General features: G+C 49.9%; 1 protein-coding gene across 1 annotated transcript; it reads right to left on the bottom strand.

Moving 5' to 3' along the window:
• Window positions 1-955: 955 nt before the first annotated feature.
• On the bottom strand, window positions 956-22,870 carry LOC120874657 (solute carrier family 22 member 20-like). Its single transcript, XM_040256242.1, has 10 exons — window positions 22,496-22,870; window positions 22,312-22,415; window positions 20,537-20,691; window positions 17,331-17,499; window positions 16,072-16,195; window positions 14,997-15,112; window positions 10,285-10,499; window positions 7,422-7,530; window positions 7,014-7,217; window positions 956-1,504 (listed from the first exon to the last, which is right to left on the bottom strand). Exons 1-10 carry the CDS (start codon window positions 22,868-22,870, stop codon window positions 1,408-1,410), a joined length of 1,668 nt encoding a protein of 555 aa, XP_040112176.1. The 3' UTR covers window positions 956-1,407.
• Window positions 22,871-24,283: the final 1,413 nt, after the last annotated feature.

The raw sequence follows: 24,283 nt of genomic DNA, 5'->3' as shown, positions 1-24,283 counted from the left end.
TCTACAGTCCTGACTGGACCATGTAGAAACAACAAAAAACTCTCCTGCTCAACCTGGAGGAGGAGCTGATGTTGGAAGCATGACGTCTACACAAGAAAGACAAAGGTCTTGTCCCCTTCCCCACTCTTCTTTTGATTATAAAACTGTAGCTCGCTAAGTTCTCAGGGCAGCACCCTCTCCCCCGCCTGCTTGCAAGCCTCAAAATCATCCTGTTCTAACAAATCATTTCTTATCTATCACTTTGCCTCTCACTGAATTCTTTCCGTGCTGAGACATAAAGGACCAGAGCTCTTCGGAGCCCCCCCAGAATGCCACCTGTAGTTTGCTATAACTTAAAAAAAAAGTGGCAAAAATCATTTAAAAGAAGAGAGAGAAACAGGTTATCTCTATACCTCTGTATTTGTTCCAATACTCCATGGAAATACCCCACGAAAATATTACAATGTCTTAGTATTTACTTCTTTTTTTTTTTTTTTACTAAGATAATAAAAATAATGCAATGTATCAGGAAAAGCATTTGAATTTGTGTTGTACTTTTTTCTGCTGCTAAGTCACTTCAGTCATGTTCAACTCTTTCTGACCCTGTGGACTGCAGCCTGCCAGGCTCCTCTGTCCACGTGATTCTCCAGGCTAGAACACTGGGGTGGGTTGACATTGCCTTCTCCAACTTGTCTCTAATCTTTCAAAATATATTTAATATTGGATCCGAGCTCCGAGGGGTGCTGTGTCATACCAGTGACTTGATCTTCTGCCTGACTCCTGGGAAACCAAACCACATCCCATTTCTGCAAAGTGGAGTTGCTAGGAATGCCAGTGATGGGTGAGGTCTCTATCCATTGCCCGAGTCTGGCTGCATCATTTACTCATCAATTGTGTGTTGAGACGGTACTATATCCGAGGCCCGTTGCTGGGGAGACATTTGCCAGGGGAAGATACAAGTCACACACCGGGGAAGAGCTTTAATCATATAAGGCAGGAAAGAGTTAATGCCAAATGAGTGAGCACAATGAGTCCTGAAGTTCCCGGAACCCAGCAGGCAGGGGCTACTCCAGGGACAACCGGGGGCAGAAATCTCACCTTGACCCTCCAAAGACACGGCATTTCCACGTGGGACAAGGAGGAACAGAGAGGTTTTTAAGGGGCAGAGTCAGAGACTGGAAAGGAAGATGGTGCCTTCTTTGGCCCCTGGGCACAGTTTCTCTTTTCTATACCTTCACAAAGCCGCCAGGCTGCTGCTGGCTGGTGTTCTCCAGCAGCCCCAGCCTTGCTGTCAGGGCGGCTCTCTCTCACAGCTCTGCAGAGTCGCCCTGGTCCTCAGCCAGTCTTGCCCCCATCAGCGCCAGGAGAAACTGGAGGATACTGGACACTGGCTGGGGCGCTGCCAGCAAGTGCCAGGCTGTTGGCAGCTTAGATGGTTTCCTTGAGGGGCGAGACTCCCAGCTGCTGAAGAGAAACTTCTTCACCCTTCTCTTCTGCATCCTTCCTGGACAGGCGTTCTTTGACTCTGTTGAAATGAAAAGACAAATGACATAAAAAGGAGGTGATGAGGGGCAGGGGTGGTGAGCGTCGTGGTCAAGGGTGTATTTGCTCCACATACAGGAAGTGTATCTCCGCTGTCCCAAAGTCCCCAAAGAAGGCAACCCGTCCTCTCGTCCCTGTGAGGAACCTCAGCGGGTGCCTCCCACCGTCCCTTCCATTCCCTCGCTCTCTCCTGAGGTCCACAGCCACCAGGGGCTGGCCTGGCTGGTATCAGCCAGACTTGCAAAGGATGCCAAGTCAAAGAGTCTTCGGATGAGGACCTGAGGCCAGATACACACTCCAGCTCACACAGCTGGTGAACAGGGCACCAGGCTCAGCCCACTTTCTGCTGTTGGGCCGGGCTTGCCCGGGGACCAGGGGCACCAGTGAGACTCTGGGACTGGGCCCTGGCCCAGGTAGAGTCGCTCAGGAAGCAGGGAGGGAGGAGTCAGGTGAGGATGAGGGCAATAGCCTCCTGGTAGCCCGAGGGCTGCCCCCAGGGCTGCCTGTACCTGACCATATCTGGTTCCGCTGTTCCTGTTCGAGTCTTTGAAATCGTTGCGTTCTGACCTTCTGTTTATTTCATCCTCCCCTTGCACAGACTAAGAACTATCTGTTTTTCTACTTAGTTTTTCTTATCTTCTTGTCTTAATCACTCACATAGCTTGCCAGATTCTCCTGTCCAGTTTCAGCTGGTTCCATTTTGGGAAATTTTTCCACGTTCAAAACATTTCATCAGTGTTTTTTTAATTTTTAATCCTTACCTATTCTATTTCTGATCTTTTAGTTCAATGGTTTAAGCCTGTGCGTGTGTGTGTGATCATGTCCTAACATAATCACAGAGAAACATTTTTCTTCTCATTTTACTGTTCTGCATCTCTCTTTTCTGCCCATTAAGCCTCATTTTCCTGACTTCTGTCCCTTAGGGTCACTGAGGGACAGAAGCTTGTTGGTTTTCTTTGCTAAATGCCTGTGGTGGGGAGTGAGAGGTGGTTGTCCCCAGTTTTATCTAATAGATTCCTCTTCCCTTTCAAAGATGATTCCTAAAAACCCATAGGCAGACATTCTCCACATTCAACTGCTGCAACGGGTAGGCTTGCTCTGTGTTATTTTTTAAACTCATCAAATGAGCAAAGATGACCAGAGGCAGCCTCTTCATGTAATCCATAGCCTTTTTTTTTTTTTTTTTCCGGCCATGCCTCACAGCTTGCAGAATCTTAGTTCCCTGACCAGGGATTGAACGCAGAGCACAGCAGTGAAAGTGTGGCGTCCTAACCAGCGGACCCCAGGGAATTATCAATGGTCTTTTGATACTTTTTTTAAGTATCTGAAATACAGTATAAAATATATATATAAGTATCTGAAATATAGTATTGTATATACATACACACACACACAGTGATTAGGACTCCATGCTGTCAAGGTAAGCATTAAAAACATGCTTGGGTCAGCCACGCAGCTGGTGCTCACTATGGGTGGGAGGGCAGCAGGAGGTCCTAGCTGACCAAGACCTGGCCCTTGGCCTTGGTGGAAACCAGACCTCTGCTGAAAGGCTGAACTTTTCTCTCCACCCTTCACCTCTCCATGCCCCCACCAGTGGGAAGAGCTCCATGGAAGGTCACTGGTTGGACCTTCGGCACTTTCTCAGGCCAGGGTACCTCTCTTCCGGATTTTCACGACACCTCACAAGCTTAGGGGAGCTTCAGCTTCACCCAGATCCTTCCCTCACTTCTAGGCCTGGGAAATGGGAACTGGCCTAATTGAATTCTTACAATTTTTTTCACTGTGTGACTCATCTCTTTGATTACAAAGAAAACCTGCTCAATGCAGATAATTTGGAGAAAAAAATTCTAAATATAAAGCAGCCAGGAAAAAAATAAAATATTGCTTATACTTTGAGACAACCACTGTCACCATTTTAATATTTTTTTTTTCTCTTTTGAGTCTCTATTTCTTGACATAACACACTGTTTAACAGCATATTGTAAACATTCCCCATGCCATTAAAAACTCCTCAACATAACATTTAACTAGTGCACAGTGTATCATAGGTTATCTAAATTGCTGGATATTTGGAGAGTTGACATTTTTTTCTGATACATTAAGCATGATGATGAATATCCTTGTAAATAAACTTTGTTCACATTTCAGCTAATTTTTTTAGAGCAGAGTCTTGGAAATGTCATTGCTGCCTAGAAGCTTGTGAAAAACTTTCCAACTCATGGTCAGTAATGCCAAAGAATCTTCCAGAAAGCTGGCAGGAGTTTCCTCCTTGCTACCTGTACATCTCCTGCATTGAAAATGTTTCCTTAGTGAATATTTAAAACAGGACATCATATGGTTTTATTTGCATTTCTCTGATCATGACTGAGGTGGTTATTTTTCCTCTGTTTACTTCCTACTGACATTTCCTTTTTTGTGAATGTTCTATTCTTACATAAAAGGGCTTTTTTTTAAAAAACAAAACAAAACAAAACAGGATTAGTCAACTGCTCTTTTGCTATGTTACTCCAACAAACTAGGGCATAGACCCAACTGGGGCTGAGCCCTGGACCACATCAGGCATTCAGATACTCTCAGAAGCAGTATTTGGTCTCATGATTAATGAAGGATCTTGAGGATGAGCAACTTCAACTTTAGAAACAGGCATTTTCTTTTCACCTTAATCTTTAACATCCTAGGCCTGTGACCGGCATTCATAAGTATCTGATGAGATTCGAAGCAGAAAAATGAGAGGGGCTGAGAAGTTCTGAATTCTTATTATCTAAATGTCTGAAACTCCACTCGATTATCTCATCAGAAAGGCTGTCTCTTGCCTCTCCTTCCCCAACAAGCCAGAACAAATCCAGATGTTGCCATCTCATGTTTGGTTAGACAAGAACAGTCAAGAAGAACCCTGGACTGGTCACTGAAGAAGCCCAGTACTACTTCTATAATTTATAATATGCTGGTCAAGTCTAAATCTCCTCTTGGAGGCAGCCTCTTACCAGCCTGTCTACACTGTTGATTGAAAATTATAGATTTGTGGTCTGCATCTGGTTTACCAGATTACACAGGCTGGTTTGGGCTGTGACCAACAGAATGGAAAAGACCCCTCAGCAAGCTTGTGCTTGGCCTCCCTGAGCTCGAGACCCACATCCTGATGGCTTGTGATTCGGGAATGAATGGCATCCTGGGGGCTCTGAGGACCCCAGCAGATGCGCTGGGTGCCCTGGCCCTTCCCAATGTTAGCCTATATTTTCTTCCTCCTGCCATATTGTATCCTTTGAATTACGACAACCTTAAAGAAGTTGCTTTGTGGAGTCTTATGAGTGCTTCCAGTTGTAAAATCCTGTGTATTTGCTGGAATAGCGGAAGTCAGAGAGGAAAGGACCTACTCCAGCCCAAAAGAGACGCGACAGCTAAACGCCACTTGTGATTCTGAACCCGACCCTCCCGCTCTGTAGGACGTGGCTGGCGAGGACGTGAGTGAGGTCTGAGGGTGAAATGGTAGTCACATAGCAACATTAACTTTCTGCGGGGTGTGGTGGCTGTATTGTGCTCATGCAGGAGAACATCCTTGGAAAAACTACACGTGAACATATTTGAAAGAGATTTCAACAACATTCTCTGTATGGTTCAGGAAAAAAAAAGTTCTTTGTCCAACACTAGCTAGCACTTCTGTTTGAGATTGTTCCAAATCACACAAGCGTGTGTGTATACATATATATATACAACTATAAAAATAAACAACAAAAGCAATACAAAATACAGGACTACTTTGTCATGCTTAAGAGAACTTCTCGTACTGTGGCCATCACAAGCTCTTCCTCACCCCTGGGAGGAGGGGACTCCTGCTAGATCAGACCCAAACAGTAGATCGTTGTGAGAAAGAACCGCTTGTTGTCAATTGCTATAAAAAAAATTATTTGGGGCGAGTGGTGCCCCAGATTCAGTTGGTTCATAGCCAGTAACAACATACTGTAGTTTCATAATTAATTGTTCCTGGCAAGATCTAAGGAAAGTATATTACCTAAAACCAGAATTGCATTTGGCATTACTCAGATTTTTCTATAGCCAGGGCAAGCAAAATCTGATTTTAAAAATGCCCGGTCCAGACCATTACAGTGGTTCTCTTTGTCTTATTAGGGAAGGACACTTCCCCAGTTTCTCTTCCAAGTACCTGGGGCCCTCAGGCAACATCTCAGAGCACCTGCGAACAGGTTCCAGACTGGGTTATTGACAAATACTTACCAGCCCCTGGAATACCTGGACCTACATCTGTTCTGTGGGACGAGTAGGGGCTAAGAGCAGAAGGAAGAGCATTCCAGGCAGGGACCCCTGGTGGTGGGCAGGGGTCGACCATGGGAGGGTGGGCAGAGACCAGATCCCGAGAGTTTTGTAAGGTTTCAATTTTTATCCTCAGTGCAATAAAGAGCCGAGAAAGGGTTCTGAGGAGAGGAATGCTGTGATTCTACTCATAGGATAAATCCTTCACACCAGCACCTGTGTAGAGAGGAAAGAGGAGAGGGGCAGGGAAGGATCTGAAGTTTTTTGTGATTTTCAGACAAAAGATGATGGTGGCCAGGAAAGTGGAGAGAGATGGACAGATTCAAAATATATTTTGGAGGTAGAATTGACAGGACTTGTCAAGGTCTATATCCTTGATCTATATGAATCCAGACATTGTCCACAGCTCAGGGTAGAAATGGGATGTTTACAGTTTGGGTTATGGATCCTGCAAGGCTTACAGGATCTTAGTTCCCCCACCAGGGATTGAACCTGTGCCCCCTGCAGTGGAAGCACAGAGTTCTAACACTGGACCTCCTGAAAATTCCATGGTGGGTTATTTTTAAGGGATGCAAACACAGTCCACACACACAGGCCTCTGGGCACAGATGGTTCAGCTGTGGCATCAAGCTAGACCCAGAGAGGTCTCCTGGCACCCTAAAACTGAGGCTCATCACAGAGCCCTTGTTGGTGAGAAATGCCTCAAGAAGCCACACAAGTCCCCTCTGGCTCTTATTTTAGAAACGTTGTCAAGGACATCCCAGTCAGCTCACACAGTGATCTCCCTGAGAAGACACGTTAGAGACACGTCTTCCAGTGCTAGCTGCTGAGAAAAACCTCCCTTTCTCGGAGGAACTGGTGTTCCTCGTCCTCTCTGAAAAGAGTCATCAATGAGGGGTCTCCCTTTCTGCTGCCAGAAAGCTTAGAGCCAAAGTGGAAAGCCGGCGGACAACCTCGTGGGCCAGTCTCCGCTTCAAACTGGGGCACCTCTTCCTCCGGCTAAACATCCACCACTGCTCTGCCACATTTTGCTTCAACTCGTCCTATTTTTCCTGGTCTATAGGTTATTCTTATTTCTGTTTCACCGTTCACTGTGGAAAGATGGAGGCGGGCAGGATGCTGGTCTCTTGGGCTCTGTTGTTGCCACCAGACCACGTGTTAGCAGCACGTGGAGGACTCGCACTTGTCTCCGCTGCCCACCCCGACTGTACCCAGAGGCCCCTCACCTCCTCTCCATCGCCTCGATGGTCTCCACCAGGGGCACATTGCGTGTCTCAGCCAGGAAGCAGACGGCCAGCCCAGCCAGGATCGAGGGGGCCCCGAAGCCCACGGGTGGCAGGATGGCGCTGAACTCCCCGAGCATGGTGAGCAGCGGGGCCGCGAGGCCCCCAATCCGGGCGTTGACTGAGGCAAAGCCCATTCCCATCTGCCTGTCGGAGCAGTGGGGCCGGGTTAGCCGCTGTGGCCTGGACGCCCGGAGGGCCGGGCGCGCCGGGTCCTGGGTGTTGGGGGCAGAGCAGAATGGAGAGCGGGTCCTGCTTCAGCAAGCCCAGCAGGCGCCAGCCTGGAGTGAGGTCCTCCCAGTTTGGGGCCAGTACCCTTGCGTACCGCCTCACATGCCCCCAGGCCCCTACCTGATCTCCGTAGGGTACAGCTCTCCCGTGAACAGGTACACGCAGATGAAGGAGCTGGCCAGGCAGCCTTTGCCCAGTGCCGCCTGGGCCGTGCGCAGGCTCTGCATATCTGGGGGACAGGGGGACAGAGTTGCAGGGGGCGCCCAGAGCCCAGAAGGGGAGCAGGGAGGCACAGCAAGGTGGGGCTGGAGGGGGAGGGACTCCTGGGGAGGAGGGTGGATGAGGCTCAGAGCCTGCAGAGAGAGAAAGGAGGCAGAGCCCCGGGGGTAGAGGCTCAGGTTGCAGAACATGCAGGGACGATGGGGGCTTTCTACCTCCCGGGACCCAGAAATCTGCACACCGCCCTTCTCTGCCCTCTGCCTCCTTCCTGCCTTATTCCATCTCTCACCAGTCCTGGGGAGGCAGGCCAAGCTGCAGAGTTAGGCCTGGGTTCCAACCCCAGCTCTGACTCAGCTGGGTGACCTGGCCACTGTGACTCAACCTCTCTGAGCCTCCCTGTCCTCATTTGTAAAATGAGGAAAAAGTGCTCAGTGTCATTGAAAGTTTGCTGTTACCATCATTATTCATCATGCAGCTGGTTATAAACAGCAAAATTCCAATGACAAGCCCAACATCAGGGTGATGGTCAAAGAAATTATGACACGGCCTCTGGATTTGGGGGCAGCTCCCGCTGCATGCTGGAATCAGGAGAGGAGATTTTATAAAACACCCACACCTGGGCCCTGCTCCATCTCCAGTACATCAAAGCCTCTTGGGGCTGGTTCAAGTTTGGGTATTTTTAAAAGACCCCCCCAGGGGAGTCTGATGTGCAGCTAGAGTTGAAAAACACCAATCAGGTTAAATACTAAATAGTATAGAAAATTAGGGTCATGAAACATTTGCATTAATGTGGAAAAGCAAATTTGTTTTACAACAAATAGTGAAAAGAGATATATGTTTTATATAGATAACTATGTACAATATATACATGAAGTGAAGTGAAGTGAAGTCGCTCAGTCGTGTCCAACTCTTTGCGACCCCACGGGCTGTAGCCTACCAGGCTCCTCTGTCCATGGGATTTTCCAGGCAATAGTCCTGGAGTGGATTGCCATTTCCTTTTCCAGGGGATCTTCCCAACCCAGGGATCGAACCCAGGTCTCCTGCATTGTAGACAGACACTTTACCGTCTGAGCCAGCAGGGAAGTCCACACAATATATACATATATAATCCTATTTATAGTATATATATATTTATCTCAATTATGTCAAGTACAAAATCTATGAATAGGATAAAAAGATTGGAAGAAAATAAGTCAAAATTTCAATAGTAATAATCTATCTATTCTACCATTCCCTCGCGGCTCAAACACTAAAGAATCTGCCTGCAATGCAGGAGACCTGGGTTCAGTTCCTGGAATGGAGGATGCCCTGGACTAGGGATGGCAACCCACTCCAGTATTCTTGCCTAGAGAATCCCATGGACAGAGGAGCCTGGTGGCTATAGTTCACGGTTATCGCAAAGAGTCAGACATGACTGGGCGACTAATGCACGCACACATCTATTCTTCAGGGAAGGAACTGAAGCACAGAGAAAGCAAACAACCTGCCCAAGGCCGTAGTGGCAGAAGTGGGGCTCACAGCTGGGCCCTTGGCTTTGCTTGGGTCTCTGATATGTAAGCCTGGCTTCTTGCTGTGATCACTGGACTAAATACTGAGGTTTGGGTCCCTCTCTTTGAGACTGGTTGCCTTGGCCTGGAGCCCATGGGCTTTGGGAATTTTCAAAGGTCTCCAGATTGGTGATGATTGCAGCCAGCTTTGCAAACTACTGTTTCAGATCCAGCTGGTAGAAGTTCAGACCCTCAAGTGCCTAGCCAGCCTCCAGGGGGACATGCTACCCTGCACTCTGCCTCTCCAGCTCATCTTAGTGAAGTGAAAAGTGATAGTGTCAGTTGCTCAGTTGTGTCCAACTCGTTGTGACTCCATGGACTATAGCCACCAAGCTTCTCTCTCCATGGAATTCTCCAGGCAAGAACACTGGAGTGGATAGCTATTCCACTCTGGAGTGGATCTTCCCAACCCAGGGATCAAACCCAGGTCTTGTACATTGCAGGCAGATTCTTTACTATCTGAGTCACAGGGAAGCCCTGGTGTTCTTATCCATCGTTCTAATCTCTCTGGCAAGACAGTAAAGCCTCTGAGGGCGAAGACTCACGTCCTTTGTACATTCTCCACTGCAATACTATCAGTAGGTCCTAGTGCTTATTAAAAACTCAATGGAGTATTACTCAGCCATTAAAAAGAATACATTTGAATCAGTTCTAATGAGATGAAACTCGAGCTGATTATACAGAGTGAAGTAAGCCAGAAAGAAAAACACCAATACAGTATACTGACACATATATACGGAATTTAGAAAGATGGTAATGATGACCCGGTATATGAGACAGCAAAAGAGACACAGATGTATAGAACGGACTTTTGGACTCTGAGGGAGAGGGAGAGGGTGGGATGATTTGGGAGAATGGCATTGAAATGTGTATACTATTATGTAAGAAACGAAGTGCCTGTCTATGTTCGATACAGGATACAGGATGCTTGGGGCTGATGCATGGGGATGATCCAGAGAGATAATATGAGGTGGGAGGTGGGAGGGGGATTCAGGATTGGGAGCTCGTATACATCCGTGGTGGATTCATGTCAATGTATAGCAAAACCAATACAGTATTGTAAAGTAAAATAAAGTAAAAATAAAATTAAACAAACTCCAGTAGTCAGTCTGTAGTCACTTTCTTTCCAGATCCAGAATATCCCTCAGCCTTGTTCCCGCACAGTGTCTGTTTGCCCCTCAAACCCTCAATCCCAAAGGCAGAAGCAGGCAGCTCACCTTCCGGCACAAACATGTTCGAGATCACCATGAGCCCGGCCAGGATGAGGAAGGAGGCCACTGTGGCCCGGCGGCCCACGTAAATCATGGTGGTGGTGGCCACCAGCATGGCCGGGATGTCTATGACGCCAAACAGGACCTGTACCAGATACACGCTGAGCCCAAACTTCTGCAGGTCCATGGCCAGGCTGTAGTAAGCCAGGGAGTTGGAGAACCTGGCAGAGGGGGCAGACGGCCCTGCTTCAGCCCAGAGCTCACTGTCCTGGATCTGAGAAGGGCACCCAAGGGTGAATGGCATAGGACTCCTCTGCTGGCTCTACCACCAAAATATTCCCAGAACCTGACTACATCAGTGGGGAGCGAAAATGCCCCGGCTTGGCAGGACACTCTCCTGATCCCCTAAGCCTCTGATTTTGGCCTTGGAGCCCACGCCCCTGCATCCACATCCCTTCCCAGCCACCCTGAGTCCAGCCAGCACCATTCCAGCCCCTCCGTCTCCAGGTTTCAGCGGCTGATCTGATCTGGACAGGACATCAAGAATTAGAGGGAGGTTCAAGAAAAAGCTTGTGACTGTTTAATATGGCTTGTCTCGAAACTTCTGTAAATCCTATGTTTTAGTAAAATATTTTTGTTATTCTTAAAAAAATAAAAAGGAATTGGAGGGGACATCCCTGGTGGTCCAGTGATTAGGACTCAATCCCTGGCTGGGGAGCTAAGATCTCGGGGTTCACAGCCAAACTGACTACACTGGCCTGGAGTTCCAACACTTGGGGTCTCCACAGAAACTTACAAGGTCCCTGAGACAGTGTCTCAAAGAGTTACTTGTACATCCATGTTTATAGCAATGTCATTCACAGTAGCCAAAAGGTGAAAGCAAGCCAGGTGTCCATCAACAGCAAGTGGTCTACACATGCAATGACTCAGCCTGAAAAAGGCAGAAATCCTGACCATGCTACAGCACAGATGGACCTTGAGGACATTATACTAAGTGAGATAAACCACCCACAAAAAGATAAGTATCGTATGATTCCATTTATGGGAGGCCCCTAGAGTGGTCAAGTTTATAGACATGGAGGGTAGAATGCTGGTTGCCAGAGGTTGGGGGGGGAGCAGGAATGGAGGAGATATTGTTTAATAAGTACAGAGTTTCAGTGTCAAAAGATGAAAAGAGTTCTGCTGATGGTGGTACAACAATGTGATAGGTACGCAACACGGCTGAACCACACAGTTACAAATGGTTAGGAAGCTGTGACTTCCCTGGTGTCCAGTGGTATAGATTCCACACTTCCACTGCAGGGGGCACAGATTTGATCCTTGGAAACTAAGATCCCATTTGCCACGTGACATGGCCCCCCAAAATGGTTAAGATGCTAAAGTTTATGTTATGTGTGTTTTATGACTCTTTCTGGATGTGAAACAAAATAAAATATCCCTGAGGAAGGGGCTTGAGGTAGGCCCGCATGACCCACCTGCATGGGTCTTGTTTCTCTGTAGGACAGGCTGGCACAGACCCAGGAGTGTAGAGAGACGGGAAGTGGAAAACCAGAAAGTGGCAGTGGGCTCTCTCCTACCAGGGCCCAGCATCAGCCCCCAAACCTCTTACTGAGAAACTCCTGCCATCCCTCCCGGTTATCCCCAGCCGTGTGAGTCAGTGAAGATGGAGAAAAGGAGAACAGACTTCAGGAAAAGGTGACAGTCATTCTTGTGGGCACTGTTGACAATAGCCAAGACATGGAAGCAACCTATATGTCCATGGACAGCTAAATGGACAAAGAAGTGGTAGGACTTCCCTGGTGGTGCAGGGGTTAAGAATCCACCTGCCAATGCAGGGGTCATGGGTTCGATCCCTGGTCCAGGAAGATTCCACATGCTGTGGAGCAACTGAGCCTGAGTGCCACATATAAAGCCCGCGTGCCCTAGAGCCCGTGCTCCACAACAAGAGAAGCCACAGCAGAGAGAAGCCGTGCGCCGCAACTAGAGGGTAGCCCCAGCTCTCTGAAACTGGAGAAAGCCACTGCAGCAATGAAGACTCAGTGCAGCCAAAAAAAATTAAAAATAGAATGAATAAATAAATTTTTTAAAATAAAATAAAGAAGGTGTGGTATATTTATACAGTGGAATATTACTCAGCCACAAAAAAGAATTCAATAATGCCATTTGCAGGAACATGGAAGGACCTAGAGTTTATCCCATCAAGTGAAGTAAGACAGAGGAAGATAAATATCATATGATATACTTATATGTGGAATCTAATGATACAAATGAGTTTATATATGGAACAGAAAGACCCACAGACATAGAAAAGAAACTCACAGTTTTTATAGGGGAAAGTGGAGGAATTTGAGATTAACATATCGAGTCTGAGAGAACTCCGGGAGTTGGTGATGGACAGTGAGGCCTGAAGTGCTGCGATTCATGGGGTCGTAAAGAGTCAGACACGAATGAGCGACTGAACTAACTATATACCTACCATAGACAAAATAGATAACCAACAAAGACCTACTATACAGCACAGATAGCAGATCCAATACTCAATATTTTGTAAAAACTGTAAGGGAAAAGAATCTGGAAAAAAAAGATAATGTATAACTACATCACTTTGCTGTACACCTGAAACTAACACAACATTGTAAATCAGTTATGTGCTTCAATTTAAAAAATGAGAGAGAAAAATGATGGATTTTTCTGGGTGAACCTGACCTAGTCATGCTGCTGCTGCTGCTAAGTCGCTTCAGTCGTGTCCGACTCTCTGCGACCCCATAGACGGCAGCCCACCAGGCTCCCCCATCCTGGGATTCTCCAGGCAAGAACGCTGGAGTGGGTTGCCATTTCCTTCTCCAATGCAGGAAAGTGAAAAGTGAAAGTGAAGTCGCTCAGTCGTGTCCGACTCCAGCGACCCCATGGACTGCAGCCCACCAGGCTCCTCTGTCCAAGGGATTCTCCAGGTGAGAGTACTGGAGTGGGGTGCCATTGCCTTCTCCAGAAATCCTTTAATTCTGGATATAGAGGTCAAAGGTGGGGAAGTCAGAGACTCGAAATGTGAGAAGGATTTGCTGTGATGAAAACCCTCCTTTGAGATGGAGGTGGCCATATGGCAAGAATATAAATGGCCTCAATGACCTGAGAGAGTGGCCCTTGGCTAACAACTAGTGGAGAAATGAACATGTCAGTCCCACAACAACAAAGAACATGTCAGTCCCACAACAGCAAAGAACGCAGCCAACAATTTGAATGAATCTGAAAGTGAATTCTTCCCATGCAGCCTGACCACCATCTTCATTTCAGCCTTGTAAGAAAATCCTGAAGAGAGAATTCAACCATATTATGCCTGGACTTCTGACCTATGCAACTATAAGCACATAAATGGGTATTTTGTGGAATCTAAAATATGACACAAAGGAGCTTATCTATGAAATAGAAACAGACTCACAGATGTAGGGAGCAGACTTGTGGTTGCCATGGGGGAAGAGAAGAGGGAGAGGTTGGATTGGGAGTTTGAGATTAGCAGATCCAAACTGTTACATACAGGATGGATAAAGAGCAAGGTCCTACAGAATGGCACAGGGAACTATATCCAGTATCTTGTGATAAACCATAACGGAAAAGAACATGAAAAAGAATGTATATATATATGTAATATAACAGTCGCTTTGCTGTACAGTAGAAACTAACACACCATTATAAATCACTGTAAACCAACTATTCTTCAACAAATAAACTCTTAAAAAATGGTATTGTTTTAAGGGCGGTTCAAGAGGGACAGGACATATGTATACCTATGGCTGATTCATGTTGATGTTTGACAGAAAACAACAAAATTCTGTAAAGTAATTATCCTTCAATTAAAAAAATAAATAAAATTTTAAAAGGGGGAAATTGTTGCTTAAAAGACAATGTTAGTTTATTGAACCTGGGTATTTCTTAAGACTGCAAATGTACTTCTGTATCATTAATATTTCATTAAAGAAACTCAATTAATAAAAAAATGGTATTATTTTCAGCTGTTAAGGTCATTTGTTATGTAGCAACATGAAACTAATACAGCATATGAAAACCAAAGTGATTGCTGAGAGGGTTGAGGGACACCCAGTCAAAAATTAACTGGTTTCCATTCATATCCTTTGCTCAATAACACGTTTGCTCAACCGGGGATTAGAAAGTGGGGAATGTAAGGAGTGGCCTGTGACGACGTGAGCGCCCCAGCTGAAAGTCTTCCTAGAACCTGGGTCCTGAGGAGCCGTCTGGCTGCCCAGGCCCAGAACGGCCTCACAGGCAACACTTTTGGGGCAGAAGCCCTCTGGATGCTCAGTGTGGGGGACAACCCCACATTTGCAGGGCACAGGGACACAAGTGTTTTTCCGGAGTGGGGAACTTCCCAGAATCCCCTGGAGGCATATTAGGATGCAACCAGGGGTATTTCATTCAAGTTGCCTGGCTGATTTCAGTCGGTGCCCCCAGCTGGGTGAGACCCATGTCCAGATGTGGGTTCCCTAGGTCAGCAGGGGTATCTTATGCACGACCTTAGGTCTTAGCAACCAGCAAGGGCCCAGAGGATCCTGGATGCTCAGAAGACCTGGGAAATAGCATGGGGAACAGGACTGACTTCACAAGGCCCTTCTGTGCATTGCATTAAGTGTTTGAGAGTTTGTCATTGGGGACACTGGCGTGTCCTGGGCTTGGGTCAAAGTCCTGGACAGGAGCCCAATACCTACCAGACCACCATGAGACAGCACGTGACTTTACGGATGGCTGGGGTTCGGAAGAGGTCCAAGACTGAGTTGGAGGGGCGACCAGTTGCAAACTCACTCTGGATGTAGGAGCTCACCACCTGGGCGAGGAAAGTCTGATCAGAGGAAGGCAGGATCTGTGATCCTATTCCCAGGGGAGGGCCAAGGTTGCGAGCCCTGGCAGGATGGTTAACCCTTGTCCCCTCCCCAGACTGGTTCCAGGACTCTAAGGTGAAGCAGAGGCTCCAACCTGAGTCCCAGGGCACCTGGGCTGCCCACTCATTAGGCTGAAATAACCAGGGGCACCCTCAGGCCCCACTCTTGGCATCAACTCTGAGACGGTCTCAGCCAGTGGTTAAGAAGGCAGGTTCCCAGGGGTTCTGCCACCTCCTATTGTGTTTTCTTAAGCAGATTGCCTAAGTTATTATTTCCCTGTCTGTTCCCTCTGGATCCAAAGGGTTGGGTGACTTGGTAATCCAAACATCAGATTCCTCATCTTTAAAAGTGAGGCATTAGGAAATCCCCTAATGGTTCGGTGATTAGGACTTGGCACTTTCACTGCCATGGCCCCAGTTCAATCTCTGGTTGGGGAACTGAGATCCTGCAAGCTGCGCAGAGCAGCCAACAAAAAAAAGTGAGGCATTAAATGAGATTGTGTATGGAAAACCCTTAGCACGGTATCAAGCAACTGGCTAGATAAATGTGTTTATTTATAATAAGTGGTAGCTATCTTACCATAAATGGTATGCATGGTAAATGGTACTTTTATTATTGATTATTTGATAATTTCATTTTAGGATTTTTATTTTATTTTATTGAATTTTTGGCTAAATGTGAATGGGTTATTTCCCCATCAAAGCAGTGAAATGATTTACCCCAGATCACAGAGCCATTCTGTGGTTAAACATCTTCGTCTCACTGGAGCTCTTCCCACTCTATTTATTCTCAGCCTGTTCACCTGGATGGTGAGTCCCGGCAAGTCACCAAATCCTAGCACATCTTGAGGCTGCCAGCAAGACTGAAAACTGGCGCTCCCCGAACTTGCACCAGACCTGCCTACCTCCTTGGTCAGCCTTTCCCCTTCCTCCTTTCTCCCGTTCATCGCAGCCACCTTCCGCAGGTTCCTCAGAGCTGCCTGGGTCTTGCCATGGAGGAGGAGCCATCGAGACGACTCTGGCAGCCACCTGGGGCCAAGAGAAGGATGGAGAATGAGTGGCACTGAAATGGCCACCGTGATGGCCTGTGATGGCCACTGGGGCACTGAATGAGCAGAGTGGCACTCATGCCATTCCTCAAACCAGAGCACACCCTCTTTCACCTTCCAGACCCCAGAAAAAAGGAAAAACCCTCCTGTCAGCAGAATCGGGAAAACTGGGGGACACGCGGCCTCTCTCGCAGCACGTCTTTCAGAGAATCTCTACAGTGTATTTAGAGATGACATGGGCCTTCCAGTGTCCACAGATCTGGTTTTGAAACTGGTTCTGACCCCAGTAAACGGCTTTTTTGTTTGTTTTCCTTTGGTTGTTTGTTGTAGTTAATTTTCTTTTTTCCTTAAAATTTTTGCTGGAGTATAGTTGATTTATAATGTTGTGCTACTCTCTGCTATAACAGCAAAGTGAAACAGTCACACGTATACCTAAATCCCCTCTTTTCTAGATTCTCTTCCTATATAGGTCATTACAGAGTACTGAGTAGAGTTCTCTACGCTATATAGTAGGTCCTTATTGGTTATCTACTTTATATATGAAAAAAGAGTGAAAGTGTGTTGCTCAGTCGTGTCTGACTCTTTGCAGTCCCATGGACTGTAGCCTGCCAGGCTTCTCTGTCTATAGAATTCTCTAGATATGAATACTGGAGGGGGTAGCCGTTCCCTTCTCCAGGGACTCTTCCCGACTCAGGGATTGAACCTGGGTCTCCTGCACTGCAAGCATATTCCTCACCATCTGAGCCACCTGGAAGCCCTAACTTATATATAGTAGTGTGTATATGTCAATCACAGTCTCTCCCCGTATGTGGCTTTGAAGAAGTCATGGATCTACCTGGGCTGCCTCAGCGATCCTCCTATAAAATTCCCTGGGGTTGCTGTGAGGTGCAAAGGAGCTGATGAAGGCAAAGCTCTCGGTGTGTTCTGGAGCCCCGCAGTTATGTAAGGGGTCCTAGCCTGAACCTGCCCACAGCCATGCATGGTCCTTGTGAGCCCATGTCCCCACCACGTCCCCCAAATTCCAGTCGCTGCCCACCCCAAGGCTCCCCCAGGGACAGGTGAGGGCCCGGCTATGCAGGTGCTCTCTGCCCCAGCTCTCTCTGCTCAGGACGTACCAAGAGTAAAGGAAAAAGACGAGGAAGGGGACAGAGACCGCAAACTGCAGCCACCGCCAAGGGCGGATCAGGTACGCCACGCCTGCCAGGATGAGCTGACCGGAGGTGAATGAGTACCCCAGCAAGATCCCTGCCACGGTCCGGCCCCGGGTGGGCATCCACTCCACGACTGCGGAGAAAACCACGCCAGGCTCAGTGGGGCTCGTTGCTCACGTGGGTGTTTAATTCAAGACTCCCCACTCCTTTAAGAATGACTCTGTGGCCACTGGAAATCATTCCAGAGAGGCATTGAGCTCGGCAGCGACGTCCCAACCTCAGTCCTTACCCTTAGACAAATGCCAGGTGGACTCAAGAGCTTCACATAGGGCTTCCCTGGTGGTCCAGGGTTAGGAATCCACCTTGCAAGGGAGGGGACACGGGTTCGATTCCTGGTCCAGAAAGATTCTACATGCCATGGGGCAACTAAGCCTGTGCACCACAACTACTGAAGCCTGAGCCTAGAGCCTTTGCTCCGCAATAAGAGAAGCCGCTGCAGTGAGAAGCCTGCAAACTGCAACTAGCAAAGTGAAGTCATTCAGTTGTGTCCGACTCTTTGCGACCCCATGGGCGGTAGCCTACCGGGCTCTGCAATCCATGGGATTTTCCAGGCAAGAATACTGGAGCGGGCTGCCATTTCCTTCTTCAGGGGATCTTCCCAACCCAGGGATCAAACCCGGGTCTCCTGCATTGCAGACAGATGCTTTACCGTCTGAGCCAAGCATAGGCCCAAAACTAGAGAAAGTCCCTGGGCAGCAACAAAGACCCAGCACAGCCAAAAATAAATAAATACATATTAAAAAGGAGCTAGATATAACAATGAAAGCATAACAATATTAGAAGAAACCGTGCTAGATGTCTTTTCAATCTTAGAGTCAGGAAAGGCTTTTCCAAGAATGTCACAAAATCCAGAAACAACAAAAGGGAAGACCAACAAAGAGCTTCATAAAAATAAGAAGTCTCTGCTTAAAAAAAAAAACTGCCCATTGTAAGCAGAGTCATAACTTCAGCAAAAAAGATAGGGAAAAAAATACCATTTCAAATAATAGTCAAAGGGTGAATTTCCCTAATCTGGGAAGAATTCTTACAGATCCGTAGGAAAACAACTAACAAGCCAAAAGGAAAAACGGGCAAAGGCTGTGAACAGTTGGTCGAAGAGGGAATATAATGACTCTTAATTACACATGTGTTTGTCTATGGTAGTTGCTCAGTTGTGTCCAACTCTTTGTGACCTCGTGGACTATATATAGCCTGCCAGGCTCCTCTGTCCATGGAATTCTCCAGGCAAGAATACTGGAGTGGGTTGCCATTCCCTTCTCCAGGGGATCTTCCTGACCCAGGGATTGAAGGAACCCAGGTCTCTTGCACTGTAGGCAGATTCTTTATCATCTGAGCCACCAGGGAAGCCCCTTTAATTACATGATTTTCTTGCAAATAGCAAAACTTGGAAACGATTTAAATGTCCATCCATGGGGGCCTGGTGACGTAGAGCAGGCCCAATCTCACAAAGCAACCAGGATAAACGGAAGAGGATGCTGCTTTCAGGCAGCAGCCAGCTCGTGTGTCCAGTCCATTGGCAAACCCTGTGGCTTCTCCCTGCAGAACCTCAGAGCCTAACTGCGCCTTCCTGCCTCCCCCTGTGCTAACCCCGGCTCACTCCAGCCTTGCCTCTTGCCAGGAGACCGGATGAGCCTCAGATCAGCCTTCCTGCTCCTGTCCTCGAGCCGCATGCAGCCTGAGGAGTCCTGGCTGATGCTAAGTGGGACCAAGTCAGGCCTGTCCTCAGCTCAGGACCCTCCAGAGGCTGCCCCCTCACTCAGAGTCAAAGCCAACGTCCTTCAAGGCCAGCAGGTCTAAGGGTCTGCCGCTGTCACCCTAGCCCGTTTGTCACCCACCTCAGCTCTGTCCAGCCACGAGGCCCTCCTTGCTCTTGAGTCCACTAGACACACTCTCCCCTCAGGGCCTTTGTCTGGACCGTTCTCCCCCGGTGGCCACAGGTCCCCTTCCCTCACCTTCCTCAAGCTTTGGTCAAAGTGACCCCTTCTCAGCGAGGCCTGCCCTGAGCCAATAAAGCTGCAGGCTCTCTCCGCCTCAGGCCGCCGCCGCCTGGCCCCCTCGCCTGGCCGCTCTCATCCCCTTTCTGGGCTTTAGTTTTCCTCTGTAGCACTTACCACCTTCTAACACACTACGCAGTTCGCTTATTTGTGTTGTTTATCTGTCTTCTTGCAGGAGAGCACGGGCTCTACAGAGCAGGATCTACTTGTTCGCCATCTCGCACACCTAGTCGTGTGTGTGTGTGTGAGTGTGTGTAGGGATGTGTGTATACGGTGCATGTCTTGTGGTTAGGAGTGTGCATGGTGCCTGTGTAATGGTTAGGAGCCTGTGTGTGTGTCTGTGTGTAGGAGTATGTGGATATGGGTGTGGGTGTTATGGTTAGGAGTGTGTGTGTGTGTGTAGAGGTGTACACATTGTTGTGTATGCAATACACACATTATATATTGTGCAGCGGTGTGTGTTGTGACCTGGAGCATCCTAGTTCTCCGGCCCCAAGATTCCCCACTACCCTGGGATTAAAGACCCCAACAAACCAAGTAATTAGAGGCAGGGGGCGGGCCTGCATCCAGGGTGGGCTTCCTCTGCCCACACGGCTCTCTGCCACAGCCACTGAAACCAGCCTGGAGTGACAACTGACCCTGTCACTGTGGTGTGGGGACATTCCCACCTGGCACCCAGTAGGCCAGGCCGCCAGTGGCCCCAAGGGGAAGCCTCGCCTCTTTTGGATCCACATACCTTCGGGATTCCTGCCACCCACCCCGGGGACCCCTGTGTCTCACCTCGTTTCCATGTCCCCACACTAAGCCCCACAGGAGCCTGGCACACAGTAGGTCCTTAGTAAGTGGTTATTGCTGATTAACTCACACAAGAAGGGAACCCAGCCCTCTCAGCTCACAGACAGGCAAATCGCAACCCAGGGTCCCCGGCTCGCTGCTGGCAGGCCACCGCTGAGAACCCAGGTCTCCTGAGAACCCTGGTGGGAGGCTGTGAGTTGAGGTCACCGGATGAGAATCCCACCACAAGGAGATGGGAAAGATGCCCACCCGTGGGGCTGCCACTGCCCTCCTGCCCCTGCCAGCCCCCTCCCCTCCAGTCCCCTCCATGGCTGGACTCACCCAGAGAGAGCGAGTTTAGGATGATGCCGGAGAAGGTCATGCCCGTCAGGAACCGGCAGAAGCAGTAAGTGCCAAAGGAGCTGAAGTACGCCGTGGCCGCCCCCGAAACTGCCAACTGCAGGTATGACCAGACCAGGGGGGCCTTGCGGCCCAGCCTGAGCCCGGCCATGGGCGCAGGGTTAGGGTTCTGAGGTGGCAGCAGCTTCCCCCATGGCTGTCGTGGAGGGAGGATGACAGGAAGCTACTTACCCCCACCCCCTACCCCCCAATTTGAAAGCCACTCATCCTAAGAGAAGCACACTCGCTGGGGCCCAGGCCCCAGCAGAGGCCAGGGAGGGAGAACACGGTGTGGAAGGAGAGCGGGAATGAAGACACCTTCCCGCCTTTGTTCTTTCACTCAAGGAGAATTCTAGCTCCCGACCAAGCCCCCACTCTCCCAGGATTTGAGGGAAGCCAGAGATTCTGCAGAGGCCCAGAAGCTGGTGCAGAGGGTTATGAGAGGGTCCCCTGAGTGACTTCCTGGCAGGGGGTAGCCATCGAAGCAGAACTCATGGGGGTGTGAGCCCTTGAGGGGGCCCAGGCTGATGGGAGCCGGACCCCAGGGGCTGGTCTTCATTTGGATTGGTCATTTTGCGGGGGCCAGGGTGAGGTGGGGCTTGTTATAGCATAAAGGAGTCCAAGGCCAGGGAAGCAGGGCCTTGGCATTGCTTCATTTGTAAGTGAGGGTCCGGGGCTGGAGCCCCAGCTTGGCCAGGTGGGCAGCACCTCTTGCTCACACACCGCACGTTACACTCATTCATTTCATCACTCATTCATTGATTCTGTTGCACAGATGTCCATTGATGACCTCTAAGGGGTAGGTCTGAGCTGGGGGCAAAGAAGACACTATGCGTAAGATATAGGCTCATACAGAGAAAGACCCAACGTATGATGACACACGGTGACAGGGGCTACGACAGGGCCACCCACGAGGCGGCTGAGCCACACAGCACAGTCCAGGGTGTGGGTCTGCAGTCCCGGAGACCCAAGAGCCTGAAGATTGAGAGGATGGGCCGTGGGGCGGGAGAGGAGGGGGGAGGGAGAGAGAAGGGGAGGCGAAGCAGGGAGGGAAGGGAAAGAGGACGGAGGAGGGAAGGATGCCAGCTCCATCAGGGCCGCGGTGTGCACTGTGCTTCGGGGCGTCTCTGTACCCTCAGGGGCCCTTATGGTCAGCAGTGGCTCACCCACACAGTGGGGTGCAGCCTGGATGTAGGCAGGATGGGATAGCTGTCTGAAGCAATGCGCAGAGGCCACGAATGAAGTAAAATCTTGATAGAGAACCATGTGTGGGCTGCGCCAGCGTTTGTATGAGAAAGGGGGACGGAGCACGTGTGCGTGCTTTCTCGCACTGTTGTTGTTCAGTGGCCCAGTCGTGCCCGACACTTAGCGACTCCCCGGACTGCAGCTCGCCCAGCCTTGGATTGTATAAAACCATAAAACATCTCTGTGAGATACACAGAAACCAGGCTGCCCTAGAGGAATTACTGGAGTGCAGGGCAGAGGGGGGAACGCTGGCCTGCATACCCACTTGTACCTTCTGGAATTTTGAACCATGTGAATGTATTATATGTATTATAATAAATTATATAATACAACATATAATACATACATCTACTTTAAAATATATATTTTAAATACATTAAAATACATATTATTTTAAAATTTAGTTTAAAATAAACTTTAATAAAGAAAAGTTAATGAAGAGACTGGGGAGACCCTCGCCCCCAAAGGCTCACCTATCTGCAATACTGCCAAACACAGCGGCGCCTGCCAGCACCCCGGCCATGTAGACGGACTGAGCCAGGTCGCGGAGGGTGCGGGCCTCACACACCAGGTCCCACTGTGGGGGAGGGAAGGATGCTCCAGCCTCGGCCTGGGGTACAGCCCCTACCAACCCCGCAGCCCCTGGCCCCACCTGACCTCCGTCACGATGGTGGACAGGAAGACACTGCGGTCGTAGACCCAGCCGTCCTTGCAGCCCTCCATGGCTGCCCCGTGGACAGAGGCGTTGGGGCTCAGGAGGGCCCACTGAGGCCGTGTGAAGCGCCGGCATGGCTCAGGGAGCCCGAGTGGGTCCAGGGGTACAGTGGCTCTCAGCCAGGCCCCCGAGCTGTAGACGGAGGCCGCGCTGTGGTTGGCGGGGCTCTGGCAGTGGTGGGGGGGCACGGCGGCCGTGAAATTCTGCAGGAAGTTGTGGCAGGCCAGCAGGCTGCAGGGAAGCAGCAGCAGGGCCGTGGAGACGAGCTGGAAGCGACCCACGCCACCCAGGGCGTCCAGCAGGTCTGTGAAGGCCATGGCCCCGGGCCCGACCTGAGGCCCAGGTGTGGGGCCTTAAGTAAAGGAGCTGGGCCCTGGGAGGTGGAGGAACGGGCTGGGGTTAGGACCACAGATGCCCTGTGTCCGGAACTCACAGGAGTCCGGTTACACCTCACAGGAGGCCTGGGGCGTCCCCACATCTGTAGGTTCCCCTACTGCCAAGCCCTTTCTCCTCGTTTCTCCTAATCTCTCACCTCCCGGGTTAGAAAAGCGAGGGGTCCCAGGGGGCCATCTCACAGCCCCCTGCCCAGATCTGCAGGCCCAGGCCCCTGCCCACGGCCCTCATGGGGGGACCCCAGCAGTAAATGTGGCACCATCGTCACCCTCCCCTTTTCTCTGGAGGCCGCTATGAGGCATCCTCAGGAGCCCAATTCCAGCCTCAGCACATGGGACCCAGGCCTGTCACTGGTCTCCCCTGAGGCCAGAGCCTTAAAAGCTTGGAGATCACGTAAGGGGGTGCCAGCGATTACTGCTGCTTGCCTCTCCCCCATTTTCCTGGAAGTCGGGGGCTGCACAGGAGATACTCAGAAAAAAAGTCCTTTAAAAATGCCCAAATAGGGCAACCAAGAGGAAGGCCTGCTTTCCCTGCCTCCACCCCAGGCATCCTCAGGCTGGAGGTGGGTGAGGAGTAGGGCCTCCGCACTTGGGCACCCACAGTGTCCCAGCCTCTCATCAAAGGAAACCCACTACAGAGAACCAAGAGGGTGGGGCTTTCCACCTGCCCCCTCTCACAAACCAGCCCTGGCGCCCAGGAAATGACGGGCCACTCCCCTTACTGATGAGACCCAGCAGACAGGCCCAGGGACTCCCAAAGGCAAAATGCAGATTCCAGGCCCTGTCTGCCACTCGGGGCTCCGCCTGGGTCTCCCGGGGCCAAGGGTGGTCCCCACCCCCCACCTGGCTCCATCAGTTTTTGCCCTGTAGGTTGCTGCCCTAGTTTGCAGTTCTCCCCTTGTGGCACTGGTCCCAGCCCCTCCTCTACCGCCAACTCAACCTACTCTTTTATCTGGTAAGAAGAGCCTGGATCCTTAGGGCCGGAACAGCTTATATAAACCACAGGTGTCTGGGTCACAGGGCAACTCCCCTCCCCCAGCCTCAAGAAGAGTTCCAGGAGGCTCTGTGCTCTGGGGAGATTCCTGGGGGTCAGGTTGGAGCTAAGTAGGGCTTTGGGTCTCAGCCAGAGCCTCGTGTTCCCTGCAGAATGTGCAGGGAAGGAAGGGGTCAGGGCTCAGAGGAGGGAGGCATGGAGGACCAGCAGGGCCATGTGGGACCTCAGCAGTGTGGCCCCACCCCCGCCCTGCCCCCCCAACCAGATGCCCAGGACTCCAGCAGAGGTGCCAGCCACTGGGGCGATGGGGAAGGAGACAGAGGGCAGGGCAGTGGCGGGTGCAG

The sequence above is a fragment of the Oryx dammah genome, unplaced genomic scaffold (genome assembly GCF_014754425.2).
Source record: "Oryx dammah isolate SB20612 unplaced genomic scaffold, SCBI_Odam_1.1 HiC_scaffold_15, whole genome shotgun sequence".
NCBI classification, from domain to species: domain Eukaryota; kingdom Metazoa; phylum Chordata; class Mammalia; order Artiodactyla; family Bovidae; genus Oryx; species Oryx dammah.
This window is presented reverse-complemented; position numbering and strand designations above follow the sequence as displayed.